General features: G+C 39.5%; 1 protein-coding gene across 1 annotated transcript; it reads left to right on the forward strand.

Annotated features, from left to right (window-relative positions):
* The first annotated feature begins 360 nt into the window (after positions 1–360).
* LOC147333634 (ribonuclease inhibitor-like) lies at positions 361–24,309 on the forward strand. Its single transcript, XM_086286395.1, has 8 exons — positions 361–409; positions 2,044–2,117; positions 10,829–10,939; positions 12,341–12,517; positions 19,458–19,631; positions 21,486–21,659; positions 23,448–23,624; positions 24,181–24,309. Exons 2-8 carry the CDS (start codon positions 2,065–2,067, stop codon positions 24,194–24,196), a joined length of 882 nt encoding a protein of 293 aa, XP_086142521.1. The 5' UTR covers positions 361–409; positions 2,044–2,064; the 3' UTR covers positions 24,197–24,309.
* The last annotated feature ends 1,352 nt before the right edge of the window (positions 24,310–25,661 follow it).

Here is a 25,661-nt window from a genome sequence, read left to right on the forward strand (position 1 = left end):
AGATGAGCCCTTTTCTCATTTTCTTGATTTTAGTTCTCATTTCAGTTTATGAGTCTCATATTTGAAGCTACGTCTACTCAATGATGGGAGAGAAACAATGAATATATTTAATATTGAACTTGAACAAATGTACGGAAAAGCACAATTTTGAACAAAATCAAAAAAATTAAAAGAATAGAAATGGAAAAGAGATGGGAGGGAAGCTTTCAGACATAAAAATCTGTTGTTCACCAACTTTAAGGATGTTTTTTGAAATGAAGCTGAGTGCTGCTCTGCTCAGCCTCTCCCACCTGTCTTGCTTCAGGTGTAGTCCCACCTCCTTCCAGGAAGCAGCTCACCTGAATGTTCATGTTTGGTGTCCAGGTGTGGAGTGGATCTTGTTGTTTGCGTGTCTCTGTGAAAAGAAACTGTAAGTTTGCTTTGTTTCCTCCTTTAACAGTTTGTGTTTAGGAACTTTACTGTTTGTTCAGCTCATGTTTGATTTCTTCACACAACAAACTGTGTGTCTTTTTTATTTCCGGTCTCTCTCTCTTTAAAGTCAGTGTGTAATGTTTTCCTGGCTAACATCAGCTGTGTGCAGCTGAGTTCCAGCACAAATCTGCCGCTCCATAGTTCACGGTAACGGACTCACAGCTGGACCAAAGAGGCCGAGTTTGTCAGCCGTTCTGAGCTACGTTCGTGTTTGTGTACTTATAGTTTGTACTCTGTGAGTTCCATCAATAGTTCACACAGAGTCCACAGAGACACAGCGTACATGATGACATCACAGCTCAGCTGCATTGTTTTTATCGCCTTTACCTCCTTTACTGTCACTGTAATTAATATCACACCTGCAGAGCTCTTAAAGACACAAGGGGGAGGCTATTAAAAGAAAATATAGATTTTTGAGCACTTTGACAAAAAAATGTAGAAGAAAAATTCTGTCAACAAAAAAGAGCAATAGAGGAAAGAGAGGAAAAATTACATAAACATTGTACTAATGTTTTTATTAGAATGAATTAAAAAGGTGGAAGAAAGAACTGTGCACCACTGTACTGAAATTATTTTTGTCTAGGCGGAGCAGGGCAGACTCAAGCGCAGACTGCAAATCACAAGAAACAGTTCTTTATTTTCACAACTGCTAGTGTGTTATACACTTAAGCTGCTAAACTCTACAGATTCTGGGAAACTGTCTAAGGGCCTGGGAGTCTATATACAAGGACAAGGTTTTTAATACTGAGAAAAGCATAAAGAGAACTCAAAATATTGCAAAGGCCAGGATTACACTGACGCGTGTTACACAATAGTCCAGAGAAGATTACAGACAGGATGATGACTCACAGATGAGTTATTACTTGCAGGTGCCACGACCAAAAGTGGGAGCCTGCGATGAGCTCCACCTAGGTAGAGTGTTGCGAGCAGGGAGGAGAGAGAGAAACCAAATCAAAAACACATGCAGCCTCACAGGGCTGACCGGGCAGACACAGGGACCGTGACAGATTGAATACACAGTGCCTTGACAAAAGTATTCATACCCCTTTGAACCTTTACACATTTTGTCTCCTTGCAACCACAAACTTAAATGATTTTGTTGAGATTTCCTGTCAACCACCACAAAGTAGCACATAATTGAAGTGGTATGAAAGTGATACATGGGTTTCAAAATGTTAAGCAAATAAAAATCAGAAAAGTGTGTCATACAATGCAATAGTATTGCATATACATACATATAACAGCAAAGTACATAAAATAGTAGATATGGTGTATAAAGACTGTTATCTCATTCTGCTGTTTAGCTCTAGCTGCCTTTATGATTTAATGATTTTATGATTAAATATGTTCTCCTAATATCCAATAAAGTGACAGCCTGCTTTCAGTTCATCCTTTTTTCCTCAAACTGTTTGAATTCAGTCTGTCAGGGAAACATGACAGAAACATGGAGGTGTGTTCATGACAGCGTTTGATTCCTGATGTCATAGGAACATAGATTATTCAGCAGAGCTGATGTGGGACTGAGATTTGCATCAATGTGACGTCACCGATTGTTTGTGGTTTACCTTTTAGACTGACATCCACAAGAGGATCATGATGGAGGAAGAGGAGAACAGAGCAGAGTGCGGTGAACCTACACCAACGAGGTCAGAGAACTAAACTCACCGAGTTAACAGTATATCTGTGGGGAAAGTCTGTACTGAGCGGGTTCCATGTTTGTCTTTAAAGAACAGAGCTGCTCGGTCTCTGATTCTCATGTCTTTGTGTTTGATCTGTTAAACAGTCTGAGAGGTCACAAAGAGACCCAGGGTAATTTCTAAGAAGCTAAAGCCTGGATCATACTGGATGCTGTTAATGAAACCTCCATCAGGACAACACTGAGCAAACGGTGGTGTTCATGGAAATCAATAAATTAAATTCAGTGCAACTGTATATTATATTACCAAAAGTAACATAGTAAGTTTTTTCTTTAAAACTATGTAAATCTTTAATCAAATTTACTTTTGGAAAAGTTGTGATTAGTTTGGTTAAATTTGGACAATCCCACTTATTAAGGACCACACCTACAGAGCACGCTGTGAGGTGTGGTGGAATTTTTTTGTTTGTTTGTTTGTTTGGGGGTTTTTATTACTATTATTTGTTTGTCAAATGTCAAGGGGGCAATAGGAAGGTTTAGAATGTTTTTGGGTGTTTTTTTTTTATCACTTTTTGAGGTTTTGGAATCAGATTAGGTTAATTTTTGTTTATGTTTAAGATAAAAAATAAACACCATATATTTTTCAAAGATTTAATTCAGAAGTGAGTTCTGAAACAATCCATCCATTTCCACCCACAACCTTTCCTTGGACCATTTTCTTTTTTGGAACTTAAAAGGCCATGACATTTAATTTAAAAAAAATCATTTGAATTGGATGTCACCTTGGAAGTTGGGGGATCTTGGAAGACTGGATGGTTGGACTTGGATGATTGGATCGTCACAGAATTGGCTGAAAGAGGATGCACAAAGTTCACCCAGTAATATTAGTAAAGCCTATAGTCTAAGCCAGTAAAATCTCCCAAGCAGCTTTAATGGTGCTAATTGAAGCTGAGGTGGAAAGAATCACTTTGAAGACAAAGTTGGACGCATTGCAAGAAACATATGCGCCCAAACTGGAAGAAGTTCAGTTTAAAGCAGCATTGGCTTTAAGAACTTAGTTGGTTATGGTCGATGCAAAAATGCTAATTTTCACTTCTGTTCAGGATCAGCAGAGTCTGGATTCCAGGGCTTTATTATTTAGAACCATTTACCACAGTCCACTGAGGATTTTAGTGAGAAGGTGCATGCACATGAGTCCACAGAAGCTTATGTTGAAGCAAAAAAGCAGCTTGAGTTAAACTTTGATAACAGAGCAAAAATAAAATCTGCATTTATAGATAAGGCTCTGAATTGGTCAGTTTTAAAAAAATTTTTTTGATTTGATTTATTGATTAGCATTCAAATTCAAATCTCAGTGAAAACAGTGAAAAAACAAACAAACAAACAGTGAAAACAGAACAAAAATCTACCATAAAGAAAGAAAGCATGAGACAAGGCTAATCAAAAGGTATTGGCTGAAGCATTTGCTTATTACGCCAACCCTTTTCACAAAATATCTTTTTGTATGCAGCTCCTGTACACAGGGCTTGAAGAAAATAATAAAACAAAGCAAAAACCAAACAAACAAACAAACAAACAAAAAAAAAAAACAAAGAAAAAAAAAAACTTTCCACCTTAGACAAGTAACTACATCAAAGCAAAAGAATCAAGAGGTTGTTTTTTTTTTTTTTTTTCTTTCTCCTTTTTGCTCTTTTCATTCTTGATTTATATATTTTTCTAATACTCTATTTTTAAACATATTTTTAAACAAGGAAAATGAACTACACCTTTTTAAATCACTGTCATAACTATTCCACAGGTTAACTCCTCTAACAGAAACACATCTCTGCTTTATATTTGTCCTTATCTTGTTTTTTTTAAAGAAATCTGTTCCCCTTAAGTCATATTGACTCTCTCTGACTTTGAACAGCTTCTGAGTACTGGGGCAAAGCAAGTTATTTTGTGCTTTATACATTATCTGTGCCATTTTATATTCAACTAAATCATAAAATTTCAGGGTATTCAGATTAATAAACAAAATGTTAGTTGGTTCTATATAGTTTGATTGGTTTATAATTCTTATAGCTCTTTTTTGTAACTTGAAAATAGGAAGAGTGTTCGTTTTATATGCATTACCCCATATCTCCAGACAGTAAGTCATATATGGAAGCAACAGAGTACAATAAAGTGTGTATAATGTTTTTTTGTTCAGGACATGCTTTGTTTTATAGAGAATAGCAATGGTTTTTGACATTTTTGTTTTCACATGGTTTATATGAGACTTCCAGCTCAGCTTATCATCAATTATCACTCCAAGAAATTTATTTTCGTACACTCTTTCAATTTCAATTCCATTAACCCTTATTTTAGATACATTTTTCATTGGTCTAGTGCCAAAAATAATCAATTTTGTTTTCTTTATATTTAATGATAACTTATTTACATCAAACCAGTTTTTTAATATATTTAACTCCTTTTCCGCTGTAGTCAGAAGCTGTTCTAAGTTTTTACCTGAGCAGTACAGAGTGGTATCATCAGCAAACAATACACATTTTAACAGTTTGGAAACACTACATATATCATTTATATATAATATAAATAATTTAGGGCCCAGCACAGAGCCCTGAGGAACACCACAAGTTACCTTCAACTGCTTAGATTTTACATTATTGAATTCGACATATTGATATCTTTCATCCAGGTAACTTTTCATCCACTTGTATGCTATCCCTCTTATGCCATATCTCTCTAGTTTATTCATTAATATAGAATGATCAATTGTATCAAACGCCTTTTTTAAGTCTATAAAAACACCAACAGTATATTCCTTATTATCTATAGCATTAGATATCCCTTCAACAAGTTCCATCACTGCCATTGAAGTGGACCTTTTCACTCTAAAGCCATATTGGTTATCACTTAGGAGATTATGCTTCTCAATATATTTATCAAGTCTATTAACAAATAACTTTTCTAAAATTTTTGAGAACTGTGGGAGTAGTGATATTGGCCTATAATTGGTAAACTGACATCTCTCTCCGTTTTTATGGATTGGAATAACTTTTGCTATTTTCATTTGTGAGGGAAACACACCAGTTTGAAAGGACAGATTACAAATGTATGCGAAAGGTTGCACTATATATTCTATAATACTTTTAACTAATATCATGTCAATACCAAAACAGTCAGTGGACTTTTTATTTTTAAATGTCTTCACAATGTTAATTATTTCTCTATGAGTTACAGCACCAATAAACATGGAGGACACATTCTGAGTAATATGTTTATTTAGGTCGTTATTATTTCTTGACTCTGGAATTTCTTTTGCTAAATTAAAGCCAACATTTACAAAGAAATCATTAAATTCATTTGCAATGTCTTTAGTTTTATCAAGCACAATATCTTTATCTTTTTTAAAATAATCTGGATAATTCTTATTTTTTGAGCCCTTTTTGATTATACTGTTTAATATCCTCCATGTTTCTTGTGTGTTACTTCTACTTTGCTCCAATAATTTGTGGTAATATTCTTTCTTACTTGTTCTTATAATATTTACTAATCTATTTTTATATAACTTGTACTTTATTTCAGCATCTTTTGTCCTCTGTTTTATGAATCTCTTATATAGATTATTTTTCTTTTTACATGCATCTTCTATCCCCTTTGTGATCCATGGCTTATTTGATCTGTGATGCTTTCTAGTGATTTTCATTAAAGGACAATGTTTTTCATATAGTGAAATTACAGTTGATAAGAATGCATCATACGCACTATTTGAATCTTCATTTGCAAAAACCTCATTCCAATTGTGTTCCTTTAAGTCCACCTGGAGGGCAGTAATGGCTCTTGTTGTTCTATGTCGTATCATATCAAATGTTTGATTCTTTTGTTTAGTTTTAATCCCAAAATAATTTTGAAAAATTGCAAAAACAGGAAGATGATCGCTTATATCAGTTATAAGAAGTCCACCTACTATTTCATGGTCAATTTTATTTGTGAATATATTATCTATCAATGTAGCTGTATCAATTGTTATTCTACTTGGTTTTATAATTACAGGGAAAAGGGAGTTACTATACATTGTATCTATGAAATCTGTTGTTTTCTGATGTCCATTTGGGTTTAGCAAATCTATATTAAAATCACCACAAATTATTTGCACTTTTTTATCATTTAGGTTGCTAAACATAGCAGCAAGTTTTTCATTGAATATCTCAAGGCATGAACCTGGTGTCCTATAGATGCAACTTATAATTATATTGTTAGCTTTTTCAACATGAATTTCAATAGTGACACATTCCAATATGTTATCTATGGTGCTTGACATGCATTCAATCAGACTACATTTCAAAACTTTATCTACATATAAAGCAACACCGCCTCCTTTTTTATTCACCCTGTTCATTGTAAATAATTCGTATCCTTCCAGTCCCATTTCACTAACTTTCTCATTATCGAGCCATGTTTCTGATATTGCAATTATGTTAAACTTTTTTAACTTACTTAAGCATTCTGTAATTTTAGAAAAATTTTTATACAGGCTTCTACTATTGAAATGTATGACCGACAATGCATTTGCCATTTTAATATTCACATTGAATTGGTCATCTGTGAATCTGGTGGTGCTTCAGCATTATGAGCTTACACATTCTTTTTGAGAAGCTACTTTAACACAATGGATGAAGCCGGGTTTACTGATGAGATGGGAAATTCAACCAATATCAGGATTTTGTTTCAAAGTTACCTTTTAGACCAGGGGCCGGTAACCCTAGGTACGCATGCCACAGTTGGCCGTGACATCAGGGTTAACTGATGGCACGGCCATAGCTGGACTGGCCATCGGGCATACTGGGCATTTGCTCGGTGGCCCGATGATTTATTTGGCCGTTGTGTAAAAATAACTCAGTTGCTTGGTGGTGGCATCGCGGAGCTTCCACAGATTCAGTAAAATTAACAAGTGGTGGAGCCCAGCAGGTGGATGAGGGAGATAGGAGGCAGGATGAGGAGAGACCCGAGGCAGCCGCCGGTCCGAGCGTCAGGTGAACTGAACTTCAGGTAACAAGTTATGACCTGCAGTCTATCTGGGTCAGATATAAACTACATTTAGGTGTCGTTTATTTTCGTTGTGCTGACTTTTTACAGTCAGTTACAATAACTCGCGTGCTAGCTAGCATGATGGAGTTTCTATGCAGCTGGGTGGGTGCTTTTATGTTACTGATGTTGAACTTTATTTAATTCATAAGGTTAGCTAGTAGAGTTGCCAACCGTCCCGTAATAAGACGGAATCCTCCCGAATTCAGAGAAATTATTATGTGTTTTGTGTTGAGCTGAGAGGGGACACAGTTTGTCCCGGACTTCAGCTAGAATGAAAAAGACACAAAGGTGGAGTTATTCTGCGTCTTTGCTGCACAGCTGCCTCTTCTTCTCTCATTCTTTCCCCTGTTGCTTTAATCATGAAACTGATCAATGATCAGCTGATTGGCTTTTCTCTCTTGTTTGTTTATCGCCTACTTCGAGCCAGAAAGAGGAAACCAGCAGATGTCGCACTAAACAACAGCAGCAAGTTTTAAGCTTGATCAGCTGTTGTTAGAATTTATTTAATATTAATTTCTAGTATCAGCTGATGTTTGCTGGAGCCACAGCTGTAAAAAGTGCTGGTCATGATGTCAGTTTGTATATCTGGTGAGAGGGAAACATGAAGATGAAACCAGGAGATGTCCTTACTGAATCATCAGAGCTGAACAGGTGATGGAGAAACAGGTTTACCTCTTAGGTGACATGAATGAGTTGAAGGGAAGTTATGAACTGTTTCTGAGAGACAAATAACACCAAGAACATTTTTTAAGTAGCTGACAGCTGGTAACTGTGCAGGGGGGGGTCTAGCTAAGTTTTGCCAGGGGGGCCAGGTGGGGCATTAACAGGGAAAGGGGGGCACAAAGAAATACTTTCTTATTTTCATTTAAAATGTCTGGAAGCTTACAACCAAAGTTTTTATCTGATGTAAAATGTATAGAAATCATACATATACCAACAAGACTGTACATCACTGTCACAACAGCATTTGTTTTCATTCAAAGGCTTTATGGCTTTAATATCTGGTGGGCCGGTCTTTAGTCAAAATGCCCGGGCTGTTTTTTTGTCCCAGTCCAGCCCTGGGCACGACATGCAGTGAATTAATCTGAGAAGGTGCATCAAAAAATAAATGGCCACACCAGCGGTGCACATCACAAATCAGCTCGCATAGACACATTAGTTGTGCCGCTTCTTAATGACGGTATCTTAGCTAACAACCCCAACTACCAAATTCAACTTGTAATTGGCTAAAAATAACTTAGCCTACTGGTAAGAGGGACGTTATTAGCTTTCCACATTCTGACACTTCAAAAGCTTCAGGAGCTTTCTGCTCAGCACAGCATCAGCACCACGGAAATACACGGATACATCCGTAGACTCGAGACAACACAATGCATTTTTGGGACTTTCAGGTGTATGGACCAATGTTTTATTTTCTGATCAAACCAGAAATCTTTAATGAGCAGCTAGATTTGTCTCGCATTAATGTGCTGAGTTAATGCCAGTGTTGCCAGTTGCAACATCGGAGCAGCTGGAATCCACAGCTGTGCGTGTTCATGGAGCTTGCATTTTCAATTGCTGGACATCACTACCTGACAAGTTTAACTGTGTTCAGAACATTGCAGAGGCCTTATTGACAGTACTTGGCTCTACATATCTGTGTGAACAGATTTTCTCTCACATGAGTGTCCTCAGGTAGCCGTCTGAATGCTGGACACTCGGAGACCTGTGTGTCTGAGTGGGAGACCAGAGATCATATTAACATGTGTGTCTCTGTATTAACAGACATGCCATATTGGCTTAGTTTATTTTTCGTATCATTCTTGTGAGTAGACCATAAATAGCATTTGTATTTTTTGTTGTACAGTCCATTTTCTGTTATGGATAAAAAGTGTCTTTTTTTGTTTCAAAATAGCTGATAACTATTCGCTGAGAGCTGCCAACATCTGCGAACAAATATGATTCTATAAAGTGGTTCTATATAGTGTGTAAATGTTAATATAGAGCGTTATTAAATTTATTGCTAATGCAATCATATGGCACACTGACCTCTGAGGAAATTTTAAATGGCACTCGCCATCAGAAAGGTTGCCTACCCCTGGTCTACACTCTCCCCGTTGTCCCGCAGGGTGTTAGAGATGATAGGACAGATTAGGGCTGTGCGATATAACGAAATATACCGGATGACGATATAAAAACGTCTATCGTTTCCTATCACGCTATCGTTTGTTTCATGGTGTCGTAAAATAAACTGTTTACAGCAATATTTTTTTCATCATTTTGATGGTCACTGTAGTGGCTATATTAATTTTTTAAAGTTCTCTCTTTCTCTTATATTTTATATAACCACACTATGGACGGACAAGCACCTGTTTTTACGTGTTGTCGTTAGCAGCAATGATGGTAAAACCATCACATGGCTCCGCTGTCCGCTTGTTTGTTTTCCACGTAAACCTTTCACAATAAAGCTCAAGATCCTGTTGAGACTTTTCAAAATAAACTGAATCACGGGAAAGAGTATGCAGTGTTTATGGATGAGAAGCAAAAAAGAGCCGTCAGGTGCTAAAAAATAAACCTTAGACTCAAACTTTGAAAGAAAATGGTGGCCGTTACAACTTATGTCTAAAAATGTATAGTTTCATGCATCGGAGAAAACACTCGACTCCAGGTAAAGGACACTCAGCTGGAAACACTTCACGCAAGGTGAGTTACCCGAGATACACAGAATTTACAGAAAATGTTACATTTTTATGATTTATATCGTTGTCAGGACGATAAATGTCTTATATCGGGATATGAGATTTTGGTCATATCGCACAGCCCTAGGAAAGATGTTGTTAGTTATATGTATAGTTTATTTGGCAATACTGAAGCTTAAATAATTCTACGCTACCATTCTCTTTTTTTTTTTTTGCCAAATCTCCGGCGTCTGACGTCACCTACAACATGGGTCGCTTAACTTTTCCCGTCACTTACCTCTGTACTTTCACTTTTGATAGTTTTTTATGACTGTTGTTTTGGGTTTCCCAGGGTTTAGTTGTGTTCCCTCTGTTTGGTGTATCCCCTTAGTGTAGTAGGTCTCTGAGTCTGTGTCATTACGTGTATGTGTTTCCATTTTTACTTTGAAGGTCTCCGTCTTATGTCAGTGTGTTCCGTTTACATTTCCCCTGCCTCATTTGTATACTTTGGTCTTTAAATGTGCCATACAAATAAATATGATATGATATTACATAGGCAAACTTAATTATTACATCTGAGAACAATGTGGATAAACAAGTGCTCATGGAGACTTATTTTATAAATCTGGATAATAGTCTAGATCAGATCTCACTGACAGACTGGACATTATGGAACCCTTAATGTGACGCCATCTTCCCTCCTTATCTGCAGATTAAAACTAAACAAAGATAGTTATTAAAAGTCTGCAGGTCTGCGAGAGAATGAATCATTGTGTCTTGTCAAACACAGTAAGAAGCTGAAGCACAGACGCGAAGAGTAGATGTTCATCAGATTATGATGTCACTCTTTTTGTCTTCATACATTCATACTGTGTTTATGATGCAGATTTTCTTCTTTTATAATAACACATTTTATTTTCTATAATCAAAGACAGACTAGTTCGGAATTCTCAGAAACTCACTGTGAAGTTATCGCCCCATCTCTGTCCAGCCCCTCCCATCTAACAAACCTGGACATGAGCGGAAACACCCTGCAGGATTCAGCAGTGAAGCTTCTGTGTGCTGGACTGGAGAATCCAAACTGTCGACTGGAAACTCTAAGGTGATTTCACTAATTGCAGCTCTTATCTTTATTTATATTTCATATCTTTGATTGAATTCTTTAGTTCATAATTGTTCGGGAAATGTCTGAAGACATATGTGAAGAATTTTGAGTGCTTAAAGTCTTTCCAAATGACTGAACAACAGTTTTTCCTTTCGACTTCAAAAAGAAGTCACAGACTTGAGCAGGGTTTATTTAAAGGCTGACAGTGGAGTGGTGATAGGGAGATGTTTGACAATCAGTACATTCACATTACAGCTGATGAAAGAATCTGTGTATATGATTAAACAGCTGATTGCTCACAGCTTGTGCACTGTTGGATCACGAGATGTTCATTTGGCTGAAATCTGTAAGTCATGATGCAGCCTCAGAATGGACCGAGTTCCCCAGATCACTGCAGCATCCTTAGCATGGAGGTTTCTTCCTCAGTCTTGGAGCCCCTAAAGGGTCCATCCACACCACCAGAGTCTTCTCCCTCGCCTTTCTCTTTGTCCTTGTACTTCAGTGGCTGTGCTGTGTCTGTTTGTGCAGTGTTGCTCTCCCATGGAAGTGCTAATGTCCCTGCCTTGAATAAGGTGCTGGTCTTTCTTCAGGTGGAAAAGCATCCTTCACTGACCAAATGAACAAAGGTCTAGAGCAGGGGTCCCCAATCCCAGTCCACGAGGGCCTGCAGGTTTTAGGTGTCCTTGATCCATCACAGCTGATTTAAATGGATAAATTACCTTCTCAACATGTCTTGAAATTCTCCAGAGGCCTGGTAATGAACTAATCATGTGATTCAGGTGTGATGACCCAGGGTGAGATCTAAAACCTGCAGGGACACCGGCCCTCGTGGACTGGGATTGGGGACCCCTGCTCTAGAGTTTGATCCCTTCTAGTATGACAGGAAACATGCTGATTAGAGTTTCAAAGTGTCTTTGCAAGCAGAAATTTGTCAAATGAGCCAGTATACCTAAGCGGTATAAGCAATCACCCCACATCAGTATTTAAAGGCTATACTGAGTCCTGAGTGTTGTTGTTGTTGCTTTTACTGTGCGTTTGCGAGCTGCAAAGCTGCAGCCATTTGTATGTAGCAGCAACTGTAATAATAAAAGTTTGCTGGAAAGCATGCGTACATGGTCCAGTCTATCATGCATCTATTACTCAAACTTGTAGTGAAGAGAAGTTGATCATCAGTGACACTGTCTTTAAAATACTCCTGTTAGAAATGTACAAGTTTAATATGAAAAATTATTTTCTCTTGTGTTATTTTCAAGCTGCTTCCTGTTGGTTGTTTGGAGTTTCCATTTTCTAAACTATAACATTTTGAACGTTCTTCAGCTCTGGACTGATTATGAAACACTGAATGACTTCAAGCACAGACTTTGTCTAATAAACTTAAAACTTTAATTATTTATACAGATTGGTGAGCTGTGGTCTATCAGAGATCAGCTGTGATTATCTGGCAGCAGCACTAAAGTCCAACCCCTCCCATCTGAGAGAGCTGGACCTGAGGTTGAACAACAAGCTGCTAGATTCAAGAGTGAAGCAGCTGTGTGGTTTTCTGGAGAGTCCAGGATGTGGACTTGAAACTCTGAGGTCAGTCTCCATGTTTTAGTTGTGGTGAGATGAATATTATGTGAAAGTTGTGCTTACACTAAACTGCAGACATAAGACTGATATTATACTGATCTACACTGAGGAGCTTCATGGTAAAGTTGGTTTTCTTCTTTTCTGAGTTAGTCCATTGACTATAGCAGAAAAATGTTCACATTTCAAGCACTTATACTCAATGCGTGGCCGTGGCCCTCCACAGGGCGCCAACCGGCCTGCAGAGCTTTCCTAATTCAAAATGAGGGGACCCTGACTAACTGTGTACCATTCTTCCTCACAGTTCTAGGTATCAGACACAACAATGAATAATCCACAGTGGACTTTCTTTAGCAGGTCAAAGGTCACGACACACAGCAATCTGTGAAAGTGAAAGAGATTGGAGCAGGAATCATTGCACATTTGCAAACTCACACTGCTGCATGGCATGCTGGGCAATAGTAATGTTAAACTGGGACTTGTCTCTGCTGAACTTTGTGTTGATCATTATAAATTGGAGATAAGGAGCTAATTAATGTGCAATCAAAATTTGTCCGGGAGTTGGGTTTCCTTCTATCCACCTCAGTGTGTTGAGGAAGCTGCCACCACTGCTCTGTGAAATAAATAAAGTTATCATTGGATTCCAAGGTTGTTCAACATCAGCAGGTTAACCTTAAGCAGATGGTTCAGCATGTCTCAGGGTAATTGTGTGATCACAGTCCACTACCTCTAGCTGGTATGTTATTCACCGAATTGTTACGACCCCCTCTGCTAGGCGACAGGAGGAGAGTAACATACACAAGACCCACAGGAAAACTGAGTAAAGTTAAAGGTTTTATTCCAAACTTTAAACAGAAACCCGACAGGGTTGTTCAGCAGACCATTGGGCAAACAATTAACAAAAGGAAAAAAAAAGTCAAGATTAAAAGCTAAGGGTTAACTTGGGCAGACCGGCATCACAAAGCTCTACTAAAACCAAGTTCAACAGTATACCGAGTTTAACAAACAAAATCCAAAACTGCAAACAGGTTTAGCAAACAAAGTTCAAAAGCAAGGCAGAAGAGGAGGACACTGCATGTTCATTTCTGAGCAGCAGTCCCAGTAGTGCTGCTTCTTCTTCTTCCTCCAGTTTAACAGCAGCTTGCATCCATCGAAGATGCATTACTGCCACCGTCTGGTGTTACTTAGCCAGTCAACCACCTTTTCAAACGTGACTCCCCCCCCCCCCACACCCATATCATTCTCCGGTGGTTACCATACCTTCTGCAGTTAATAAATACATGTTCAATTGTTTACATAACACCACACCAATTACATATCCCCATTAACCCTTTAAAGCCGGTCGGAGCAGGCACGCTCCATTTTGCGTAACTATTTTTAAATCCCGGTATCACTGCAACCACGTAAGCTAGCGCAATCATTTTTTTTGCATATGAAACCGGAGGAGTTGTACTTGCATCTTAAGCCATCAGCTTGTCCTAGGTCACGGTTTCCTTCCACATACTGTATTACTGGAACATCTAGAGAGCTGGGCCAGACTCTCTGGTACAGCACTCGACTGGTTCAAGTCCTACCTTAAGAACAGGAACGTCTATGTGTCAATTAGCCAATTTTCATCACAAAATATAGAAATCACATGCGGGGTCCCCCAGGGTTCCATCCTAGGGCCCCTCTTATTTAGCATTTACATGCTCCCGTTAAGCCAGATTATAACCACCAATAATATTATGCACAATTATGTAGACGATACTTAACTTTATATCTCAATGTCACCAGGTCATGTTGAACCTATCCAAACTCTTAATAAATGCATTGAGCAAATTAATTACTGGATGTCTCATAATTTCCTTCAACTGAACAATAACAAAACTGAAGTACTTATCTTTGGACCCAAAAAAGATCGATTAAATATCAGTAATCAGCTCAAACTGGTCCAACTAGAAACTACCGACCAGGCCAGAAATTTAGGTGTAATAATGGACTCAGACCTGAACCTCCAGGGCCACATAAAAGTTATAACAAAGTCAGCCTTCTATCACCTGAGGAACATTTCTAGGACTAAAGGACTTATGACACAAGGAGACCTAGAAAAACTCATGCATGCATTTATCTCTAGCTGCCTTGATTACTGTAACACAGTTTTACCCAAAAAATCAATTAGACAACTGCAGCTGATTCAGAACGCTGCTGCTCGTGTTCTCACTAGAACCAAGAAAATAGAGCACATTACTCTAGTTTTACAGTCACTACACTGGCTCCCTGTAGCTCAGAGAATAGACTTTATAGTGCTTTTATTAGTTTATAAATCCTTGAATGGGTTAGCACCAGAGTGCATTAGGATTCTGCTATCATGGTACAAACCATCCAGATCAGTTAGGTCCTCTAGATCTCCTCTATCAACCGTCCCTAGAACCAGAACTAAACATGGAGATGCAGCTTTTAGTTTCTATGCTCCTCACATCTGGAATACACTATCAGGAGAATGCAAAGCTGCAGAGACACTGAACTCTTTTAAGTCTAAAATTAAAACTTACTTATTTAGACTTGCTTATGAGTAACTGATCCTATTATGGCTCTCTATTTGCGAATGCTTTCTTGTAAATGTTTTCTTGTATTTTACTTTTATAGTGTTTTGTTTTATCTTTTATGTTTTATTTTAATCATGTAAAGCACCTTGAATTGCTTTGTGCTGAAAGTGTGCTATACAAAAAAAATTTGCGTCACCTTGCCTTGCCTTCCCTTAAGATAGGAAAAAAGTAGTAAACATGATTTAAATTCCTATATTATAGACTGAATTATGGATCAACTTATGTAATGAGGGGTCTCCAGATGTGACACAGACTGTGGACAGAGAGATCACTGACAGCAGTAATACCTCAGATATATTCCATCAGGGCCAAATTAGCAGCACAGAGGGAGTGTGGGTTGGCCCTGATCTCAGTACTGCTGAAATTAACATCCAGGTTAAAGATGACATGAAAATTTGGGGTCTCTGAATCAATGGGAAATACTGCTGTGAGTCAAACAGGTCCAAGAAGGAAAGTGAAGGGAAAGACGAAGTCTGGAGATGAGCGAACAAAAACCCTGATTGCGAAGTTGGTGTGAAGATTGTTCAAAGTCACACTGTGCCCAGACTACATTCTTATCAGCTGTTTCATGTGTTTGAGTGAATCTGTGACTGAACTGTAATAGTGTTCAAAAGTAAATGTGAGGAGGAAATAAATGAAAACAAAGTGTGATTAATGATGAAGAATGAGAAGAAGCTGAGACTCAGCTGTCATGCTGCTAATGTTTCTCAGGACCAGCTGTACATGTTGCATTTACCGTAAAGAAACTGGAAATCTGTGTGGAGCTGAGCCAGGGGAATTCTGAGGATCAGCAATAATCTCATGCAGCATAAACTCAACCATGTTTTAATATGTGTTGATATAGATGTGACTGGATCATATTCTGACTTTAGATATCCAAATATGGTTGACTTTAAACAACAGGATTATCTTGCTGATTAAAGTCCTTTAAGATGGCGCAGGTGAGGTCGGCTGCCGTACTGGATGCTCTGCCCCAACTTTTTCACTTTTTTTCTTTTTTCGTCACTTTTTCCTATATCTGCCATAATTTTGCATGGGCATCATGCAAAACACACAAATTCGCTACAGTAGAGACACCCTGGTTTCTATTGGTCTACAATACACAAACATTTCACCATGGAGATCCTGAGAGAGAACAAAGGACGCAACCCTAAGCGACGGCCTCGAGGGAAACGAGCTGGCATCAGGAACAGGCTACGGGCTCGCGCACACCGCGCACCCATGCCCAGTATCCTGCTAGCCAATGTTCAATCCATCGAGAACAAGCTTGATGACCTCAGAGCCAGAATTAAGTTCCAGAGAGACATTCGGGACTGCAACCTCCTCTGCTTCACCGAGACTTGGCTGAACCCAGCAATACCAGACCACGCCGTGCAGCCGGCGGGGTTCTTTTCGGTTTACCACGTGGACAGGACAATGGAGTTGGGGAAGAAAAGAGGTGGTGGAGTGTGTTTGATGGTGAACAACAGATGGTGCGACAGCACAAACATCTCCCCACACACATGCTCTTGCTCGCCAATCTGGAACTTTTGATCGTTAAATGTCGCCCTTTCTATCTCCCTCGGGAATTCACTGCGGTCATTGCCTGCACTGTTTACATTCCGCCTCACGCGGACTCAGACACTTCCTTATGTGAGCTGCATGAGGTTCTCACATCAACAAACACTTCAACAAGATGCCACACTCATTGTTATGGGAGATTTTAACAGATTAAATCTCAAACGGACATTTCACAACCTTCACCAGCACATCAACTGCCTCACCCGGAGCACTAGGACATTAGACCACTGCACCCCATTCAAGAACTGTTACAAGGCTCAGCCCCTGCCGGCATTTGGAAAATCTGACCATGCCGCCATCTTCCTCATGCCTGCTTACAAACAAAGGTTAAAGCAGCAACCACCAATCATGAGGGAGGTCGCTCGCTGGACGGACCAATCAGTGTCCGCGCTGCAGGACGCACTGGATGACGCAGACTGGGACATGTTTCGGCGCAGCTCTGATGACATCAACATGTTTACAGAAGCGGTTATGGGATTCATCGGGAAACCACCAGAAAGATCTATCATCAGAACTTTTCCCAACCAGAAGCCGTGGGTGGATAAAAACATCCGCGACGCTCTGAGATCACGCACCGCTGCCTACAATGAAGGGCTCGTCTCCAGTAATATGGACCTATACAAGGCTGAGTCTTACAACGTGCGCAGTGCAGTCAGCAAAGCGGAGCTACGGGGAAAAACTAGAGTCACAGCTATGTCAGTGTGACTCTAGGAGCCTGTGGAAAGGACTGCGGACAATAACGGACTATAAACGACCAGCTTCTTCAATGATGAATGCTGACGCCTCACTGGCTGATGAGCTGAACACGTTTTATGCTCGCTTTGACGCGGCAGCAATTAAAACTACAAACAGCTGCACGCGCTCGGAGTACACCAGTGAAGAAAATGCATTCGTCATCACAGAGCATGCCATGAGGAACACCTTCAGGAGGGTGAACACCAGGAAGGCAGCAGGACCTGATTCAATCCCTGGCCGGGTCCTGAGAGCCTGCACTGACCAGCTAGCACCGGTGTTCACGGAGATCTTCAACCTGTCCCTGGCCCAAGCTGTGGTTCCCACGTGCTTCAAACAGTCCATTATTGTTCCAAAGAAACAACAGCCCGCTTGCCACAATGACTACCGTCCAGTAGCACTGACTTCAATTGTAATGAAGTGTTTTGAAAGACTGATGAGAGATCACATCACTTCTTCACTTCCTGCTACCATCGACTCACTTCAGTTTGCTTACCGGACTAATCGTTCCACAGACGATGCCATATCTCACCTGCTCCACACATCCCTGAGTCACCTGGACACTGGAAGAGGGAAATATGTTAGGATGCTGTTCGTGGACTACAGTTCAGCATTCAACACAATAATTCCCTCTAAGCTTTTCACCAAGTTGACGGATCTAGGACTCAGCTCATCACTGTGTCAGTGGATCCTCAACTTCCTCACAGACAGACCCCAATCAGTGAAGGTGGGAAAACAAGTCTCCATCTCACTCAGCACTGGAGTGCCTCAGGGCTGTGTTCTAAGTGTTCTAGTAACATTGTGAGGAACCTTGGAGTCATCTTTATACAGGATATGTCCTTCAATGCACATATTAAACACATATGTAAGACTGCTTTCTTCCATTTGCACAATATCTCTGAAATTCAAAATATCCTGTCTCAGAGTGACATAGTGATGCACAAATCATGAACGAATCGTTCACTGCTCGAGAATCACTTTACTGACTCATGAATCATGATTGACAAGCCCAACTGACTCACTGACTCATCCCTGTTGCTGTTAGCAAACTAATTCCATTAGTAGAAATATATCTACCTTATAATTAAAATTGTGGGGAAAATACCAACAGCCAGTTTTTTAACAAAAACATTTCTGCCCTGAACTGGAAGAAAAAACCCTGTGCACACATCAAGACAATAGCTGCTTTCTCTGCTAACATGCTCACAGCACATTTTAGCTACTCACCCCCTCCCTCCTGTGCTGAATCATAGCATAAACAAATCACTTATTATTACTTATTTTTCCTAGAGTAAAAGTAGAATGGGAGGCAGAGCCTCCAGTTTTCAGAGCTCTCATCTATTGAATCAGCTTCCAGTTTGATACAGGAGACGGACATTATATCTACTTTTAAGATTAGGCATTTTGCAAAAGCATTTAAATTAGGGTTGGATTAGGTGACCCTTAATCTTCCCTTAGTTATGCTGCACTAGGTGTGGGCTGCTGGGAGATTCCCATGATGCGCTGTTTCGTCTTCAGTCACCTTTCTCTCTCACAATTTGTTAATAGACCTCTCTGCAGGGAATCACACTTGTTATTATTTCTGTGGCTCTCTTCAACCACATGTATTTTGTCCTGTCTTCCTTCTTTTACACCAGCTGGTCACGGTAGATGGCCGCCCCTCCCTGAGCCTGGTTCTGCTGGAGATTTCTAGCTGTTAAAAGGGAGTTTTTCCTTCTTGCTGGCATCAAAGTACTTGCTCATAGGGGGTCATCAGAATCAGAATCAGAATCAGAATACTTTATTGATCCCTGGGGGAAATTATTTTTTGTTACAGTGCTCCATTTTAAACCAACATTAAGACAAGACAGACAATACACTAACTAAGAATAGTACAATAAGAATAGTCATACGACTGTTTTTCTGTTTATGTATTATTTTAGGGTCTACCTTACAATATAAAGTGTTTTAAGCTGACTGTTTTTGTGATGTGGCACTTAATAAATACGATTGAATAAACTGAATTATGAAACACTGAATGATTCTAATCACTTTTTCTAATTAACTTACAGCCTTCATTCTTTATACAGATTGGGGAGTTGTGGTTTGTCAAATATCAGCTGTGATTATCTGGCAGCAGCACTGAAGTCCAACCCCTCCCATCTGAGAGAGCTGGACCTGAGTAACAACAGCCTGCAAGATTCAGGAGTGGAACAGCTTTGTAGTTTTCTGGAGAGTCCAGGATGTGGACTTGAAACTCTGAGGTCAGTCTCCATGTTTTAGTTGTGGTAAGATGAATATGATGTGAAAGTTGTGCTGACACTGAACTGCAGACATAAGGCTGATATTATACTGATTCACACTGAGGATCTTCATGGTAAAGACTTCTCTGGTTTAGTCCATTGACTGTAGCAGAAAAATGTTCACATTACAACCCTTAAAAGAAGAAGAAAATTTTTCCACTGGATAATTAGCTGTAAAACTCTACTACTCTCCATTCCACCTTAATATTTGGTGGAATGGCACTGACACTGAAATAAAAACCAAATGGCCATTTGCTTTACAAACAGCAGTCCAACATAAAACATACACACATCATACAAAACACAGTCCGACATCCAAATCTCCAACACTGCCAGCATGAATCATGGGTAAAGGAAAGGAGTAACACTCTGATATTCAGGGTTAGAATGACTTTCATAAACCAAACTATGAAGAACAAAGCTGCATTAGATAGCTTATATGAATGAATGAGTGGACAAAAGTGGACAGAGATCATTTTCCCAACCTACAGCCTTCTTTTTTCTTTCTTTGAAATTCCTAGGTGTTATGGTCCTGGGTCGGTGACCCAGTGTTTTTGTTTTTTGTACTTTTACTTTTGATTTCATCATGGATTGTGACTATTGTGTTTTGGTTTCTTTCCTAGTTTTTCTAGCTCCCTAGTTTTGTGGTACTTCCTGAGTTCAGATTTTTAGGTTTTGTTATTTGGTTTCTGAGTGTAAATTCTGTGCTCCCTCTGTTCTGTGTCTTCCTTGCCTGTGTATCCTTTCTAGTGTAGTCAGGTCTCTGTGTAAAGTCAGCGTCTCTGAGATTGCGTCTTCACGTATGTTTTGAGTTTCCTGTTTTATTGTGAAAGTCTGTGTCTTATGTCAAGGTGTTCAGTTTGCGTTTCCTCTGTCTCGTCTTGTCAATCAGAATCAGCTGTGCCTCCCTCCTGTGTGTCATTTCCTCGTTCCCATCAGTGTATTTTTAGTGTGTGTTCTCTCATGTTTGTCACTAGTCCGTCTGTGTTTCTTCCCTGCACTTTCTACCGGAGTCTTCCGTTCAGGTTCGCTTTGTTAGTCATTCCGAGTTTAGGTCACCTTTAGGTTTTGTTTTACTTGCTGTATTTCTGTTTGTGCCACCAGAGTGTAAATAAAGCTCGCTCACATCCAAGCCAGCGTCTGGTTCCCCTCTCACACTCACCACACATCTGCCACCATCACATTCATCTTTTGTCCTTGTTCTGCATCCCCATCATGGACTTCACTCCTTTCCAAACCAGCCTCGAGTGTCCTTTAATAAGCTCCTCCTCTGCTTACTTTATCTCTCTTTGAACAAGTTTATATGTCTCAGTCTTTTTCTTATCTCCCTCATAACAAGAAAGCTTCTTCTGACTGAGAACATGTTTGAGTGCTTTACTAGTCACTGGGGAAAACTGTTCCTGTTTTCAAAGTAATCCTCATTTTTCCCGTGTGCTCAGTTTGAGCTCTCTTCAGTACTGTGATCTGATAGATCCAGAGGGGCCATCACATTTAAAAGCTCCACTAACGGAGCCACAACACATCCAATACTTAGTTTGTCATGTTGAACAAACTGGAAGAAATGATTCAAGGACTTAGTCACAGAACAGAGATTAAGATCTCCAAAATAAAACTCACTGCATCAGGGCATGTAGTTAGTCTGAAAATTCTGCAGTTTCCCGTTTGAACCGGCTTCATGTTGGCTTCAGCTCTTTGGAGTTTCCATTTTCTAAACTTCTACATTCTGAACCTTCTCAGCTCTGAACAGATTATGAAACACTGAACGATTTCAAGCACACTTGTCTAATAAATGGGTATCTTTAATTCTTTATACAGATTGTGGCGCTGTGGTTTGTCAGAGATCAGCTGTGATTATCTGGCAGCATCGCTGAAGTCCAACCCCTCCTATCTGAGAGAGCTGGACCTGAGTAACAACAGCATGCAGGATTCAGGAGTGAAGAAGCTGTGTGGTTTTCTGGAGAGTCTAGAATGTGGACTTGGAACTCTGAGGTCAGTCACCATGTTTTAGTTGTTCTGAGATGAATATGACATAAAAGTTTTGCTGACTGCAGACATAAGGCTGACATTATATTGATTCACAATGAGGATCTTCTTTTCTGCTTTCTACTTCTTTGGGTTAGTCCATTGACTGTAGCAGAAGCATGTTCACATTCCAAGCAGTGATACTCAATGTATGGCCCGCGGACCTCTACAAGGTCCCAACTGGGCTACCGAGTGGGCACGCTCTTTTTTGTGTAACTATTTTTAAATCCCAGTAGCACTGCAACCGCACAAGCTAGCGCAATCATTTTTTTTTGCATATGAAACCGGAGGAGTTGTACTTACATCTTATGCCATCAGCTTGTCCTAAGTCACGGTTTCCTTCCACATAAAGCTTTGCAAAAATTGCATATAAAGTGCTTGCAGGAACAAAAACAAGCGCGAACGATCGCATGTCCACCATTTCCTGCCCAAAACCGGAAGTGACGTCATTTTCGCGGAAAATGTAGTTTTTTACTTGTAGGCCTCAAGAGCATATACTGGTGTTTTTAGAAGTCATGTTTGACTTTATGCTTTTCTGAATAGTATCTGGGATGCTTAGAACTCGAATTGCACTGCTGGAAATAGTTTATTTGCTGTTTTCTTTGCAAATTAGCATCATAGGATTGTTTTTCGTTTTTCCTGCAGTATATAAAAATGGTGTATCTTAAAAATAAAACTATGAAGACACTCAAAAAAAATTTCCTGTTGTTGTAAACTATTTTTTGCAACTTTTTTGTATTTAAAGTTTTGAGGGATAAGCCTCTTAAATTTCTCCAAGTAGAAATATATGTAAAAACACCAAAAACGATTTTCAATTATTTTGTAGTTTATTGCACTTTTTTGCAATTAATGTAGTTACTATGGACTTAATGCATACATATTATTAAAATATGGGCTATAACAGTTGTATTGATGTATAGCAACTTGAAATGCTCCCAAAAATGGCACTACAGCATGTAAAAATATAAAGTAAGCTCTGGCGGACTTGGTTCTATGGTAGGTCTTAAAGGGTTAACTGGGTACTGTTCTTCCTCACAGTTCTAAGTATCAGACACAACAATGAATATTCCGCAGTTTACTTTCTTAAGCAGGTCAAAAGTCATGGCACACAACAATTTAGAATAGAATAAATAATAGAATAAAATTAGGTATTGCACCGTGGTGGTGGTGTTGTGTAGTCTGTTAATGGAGTGCATGTGAGAGTTCAGAGTGGTTGTGGCTTTTGGGAAGAAACTATTTTTGAATCTGTCTATGTGCTCATGCATCTGTAGCCAGGTTGAACAGGTCAGAACCAGGTTGGGAGCTTTCCTAGATGATGTTTGTAGCTCTGCTGAGGAAGTGGGAGGAATAGATGTCCAACAGGGAGGAAAGAGAACAGCCAATGGTCTTCTGTGGTGTCTTGACTACTCTGTAAAGCCTCTCCCTGTCTGCCATGATGTGCTTCCGGAGGACTCTCAGCCAACTTTACAACTTTTAAAAGCGAAGCCATGTGATTCCTTGAATAAAAAACACTACTTGTTTTTAAGTCTTTTTATGATAAATGCACAACTTGAATGTGAAAAATTACGAGTTTTTTCTCATGATTTATTTGAAGCTGCTTCCTGTTGGCTTCAGCTGTTTGCAATTTCCATTTTCTAAGCTTCTAAGCTTCTTTCTAAGCTGAACGTTCTTCAGCTCTAAACAGATTATGAAACATTGAATCATTCCAAGAACGCACTTTGTCTAATAAGCGTACATCTTTCATTCTTTATACAGATTGAAGGACTGTGGTTTGTCAGAGATCAGCTGTGGTTATCTGGTAGCAGCGCTGAAGTCCAACTCTTCCCATCTGAGAGAGCTGGACATGAGTGGAAACTACAACCTGCAGGAACCAGATGTGAAGCAGCTGTGTGAGCTTAAGGAGAGTCCAGACTGCAGACTGGAGGTGCTGTGGTCAGTAGAGTGTTGAATTGAGTTTGTGGTGCTTCTGCAGTATTGTACTAAACAGTCAGCATGAAACAAAGATCCAGTGTTTCCTGTAAAGCTGCAGCTTCTCAGTGAAGCTGTGAGAGGAAAATGGTGACAAGCTTCAGGATTGGACACAAACACTTCCTGTTTCTGCCTGACCTTCCTACCTCTATGGTCACTTTATAGTAACGGCTCACATGCTCTGATCAAACACTGTCAACAGCCAATCAGCTCTCTGAAAAAAGCAGCATGCAGACCAATGACTGCATTCATTTCCAAGTTTAAAGCAGTGACGAACACAATGTGTAGGTGAGGAAGAATTTAGTTAGACCAGTTGTTTGGACGGAATTCCTTCAGTGAATAGCAGGAACCATTACATCTGGATTGTTGGGATTGTTTGGGGGTTTCCTAAAGAGCTCAGAGTGGACAGACCGAGGTTATTCTAATGAATGAAAGTCCAAACTAAGACTAGTAGTGAAAAACCTTTTCATGAACTTAAACACTTGTTTATATCCTCTGCTCTTCCTTCTTCTCTCTGCAGGTGGAGGTCATGGTAAACAGGATGGTGTGTGTGCTGAGAGAGGAGGAGCTGTGTCCTGGTGATCTATTGAGGTTGAAGCAGCAGTGCAGAGACACTCTGACTGGGCCATGTTACTGTGAGGTGGAGAGGAGAGGAAAGCTTCATCCAGCAGTGACTAACAGAGGAATGTAAAGAAGTGCAGATGATTGTCAGTGCTGCAGACTGATGTGTGTATCTTTTTTGTGGTGAATTTCCGCAAAGTGGTTGGCTCGCCGTCTGTCACGACCATAATCTCATCCAAAATTTTCTGAAATATTTTGACCCTTACGAGCTTCAGCAACGAAGCAAAAATCACCTAATGCAACACACGTATGTAAGTCCTGGACCAAATTCCATGCAGCATGTTGACTCCTATAACAAACTGAAGCCTTTTGGAATCTGTATAAATGGAGCCATTGATGGCTTTTTGAGAGTTTTGATTTGGCTTCATGCCTATTCAACAAACAGTGATGCCAAAATCAACACACATGCACACACACAATGACTGATTAAAAGAATATAAGCATGGTCACATAACCCAATGCCATTCAGACACGTAAACAATATGAGCTGCTTGTCCAAAAAACATCCAGAAAAGCAGTCATTGTCTTTTAGTTCCTGGAGACGATTTTTCCAGTGCTGAGCATGATGTTGTCTCAGAGAGGCTAACCAGCCTTCAATACACTGATTCTGATTGCTGGACCCAGTAATAAGAATTACAGAGAAAGAGAGACACAGAGCGAGAAAAAAAAGTTTGCTTTAACACCCACCATGCACATAAACCATGCTCATTATCATTGTGTTCAGGATATGAAAAAATGTATATTTCATGCATGCATATTAGGCAGTATAAAATCATAATGCCTAAAACAATTCATGTTCAACAATTGCTTTAAATTTTCCACAATATCATGCATCTACCACTGTTCTTGTTGTTGAGTATTTCTGATAAACTCCTCAACAGTCTTTGTGGATGTTCATGTTTTACAAACTGTCTATGAGAAGCTGGAGACGTTTCTGCTCCACATCCACTGAGTAGCTGCTCACTTTTGTTTTAGCCCAGGAGCCCACATACAGGTGACATCATTTCAAAGAAACAAGGCCTCATTTGTCTTTGGTCTATGGGTCTCTTTGGGCCTCAACACAGGCTTCATTTGGACACGCCCCCTGTGCTCAACACAGAAGATACATTTCATCATTACATTAACTATGTAATGCCACATGGAAAGCATTAGCTGCAGTTAATATAACATACTATGATGTATGTGGTTTGTACCTGTAAATCCAGGTAGTTGTGGTGTTGCATGTGTTGGATGTACATTTGCTTTTACTGGCTTGGAACCAGCTGTAAAAATGCATCATGTTGACTTTGCTCTTAACTGGTCTTATCATTAAGAGGCGCTGTTTGTATTAGCTAATGTGAAAGCTGTAACAGTGACAGACTTGGTTAAATGAAGGTTTAT

The sequence above is a fragment of the Aulonocara sp. 'chitande type north' Nkhata Bay genome, linkage group LG3 (assembly GCF_057382095.1).
Source record: "Aulonocara sp. 'chitande type north' Nkhata Bay isolate Kocher_YH1m ecotype deep benthic linkage group LG3, A_spYH_male_GT1.1, whole genome shotgun sequence".
NCBI classification, from domain to species: domain Eukaryota; kingdom Metazoa; phylum Chordata; class Actinopteri; order Cichliformes; family Cichlidae; genus Aulonocara; species Aulonocara sp. 'chitande type north' Nkhata Bay.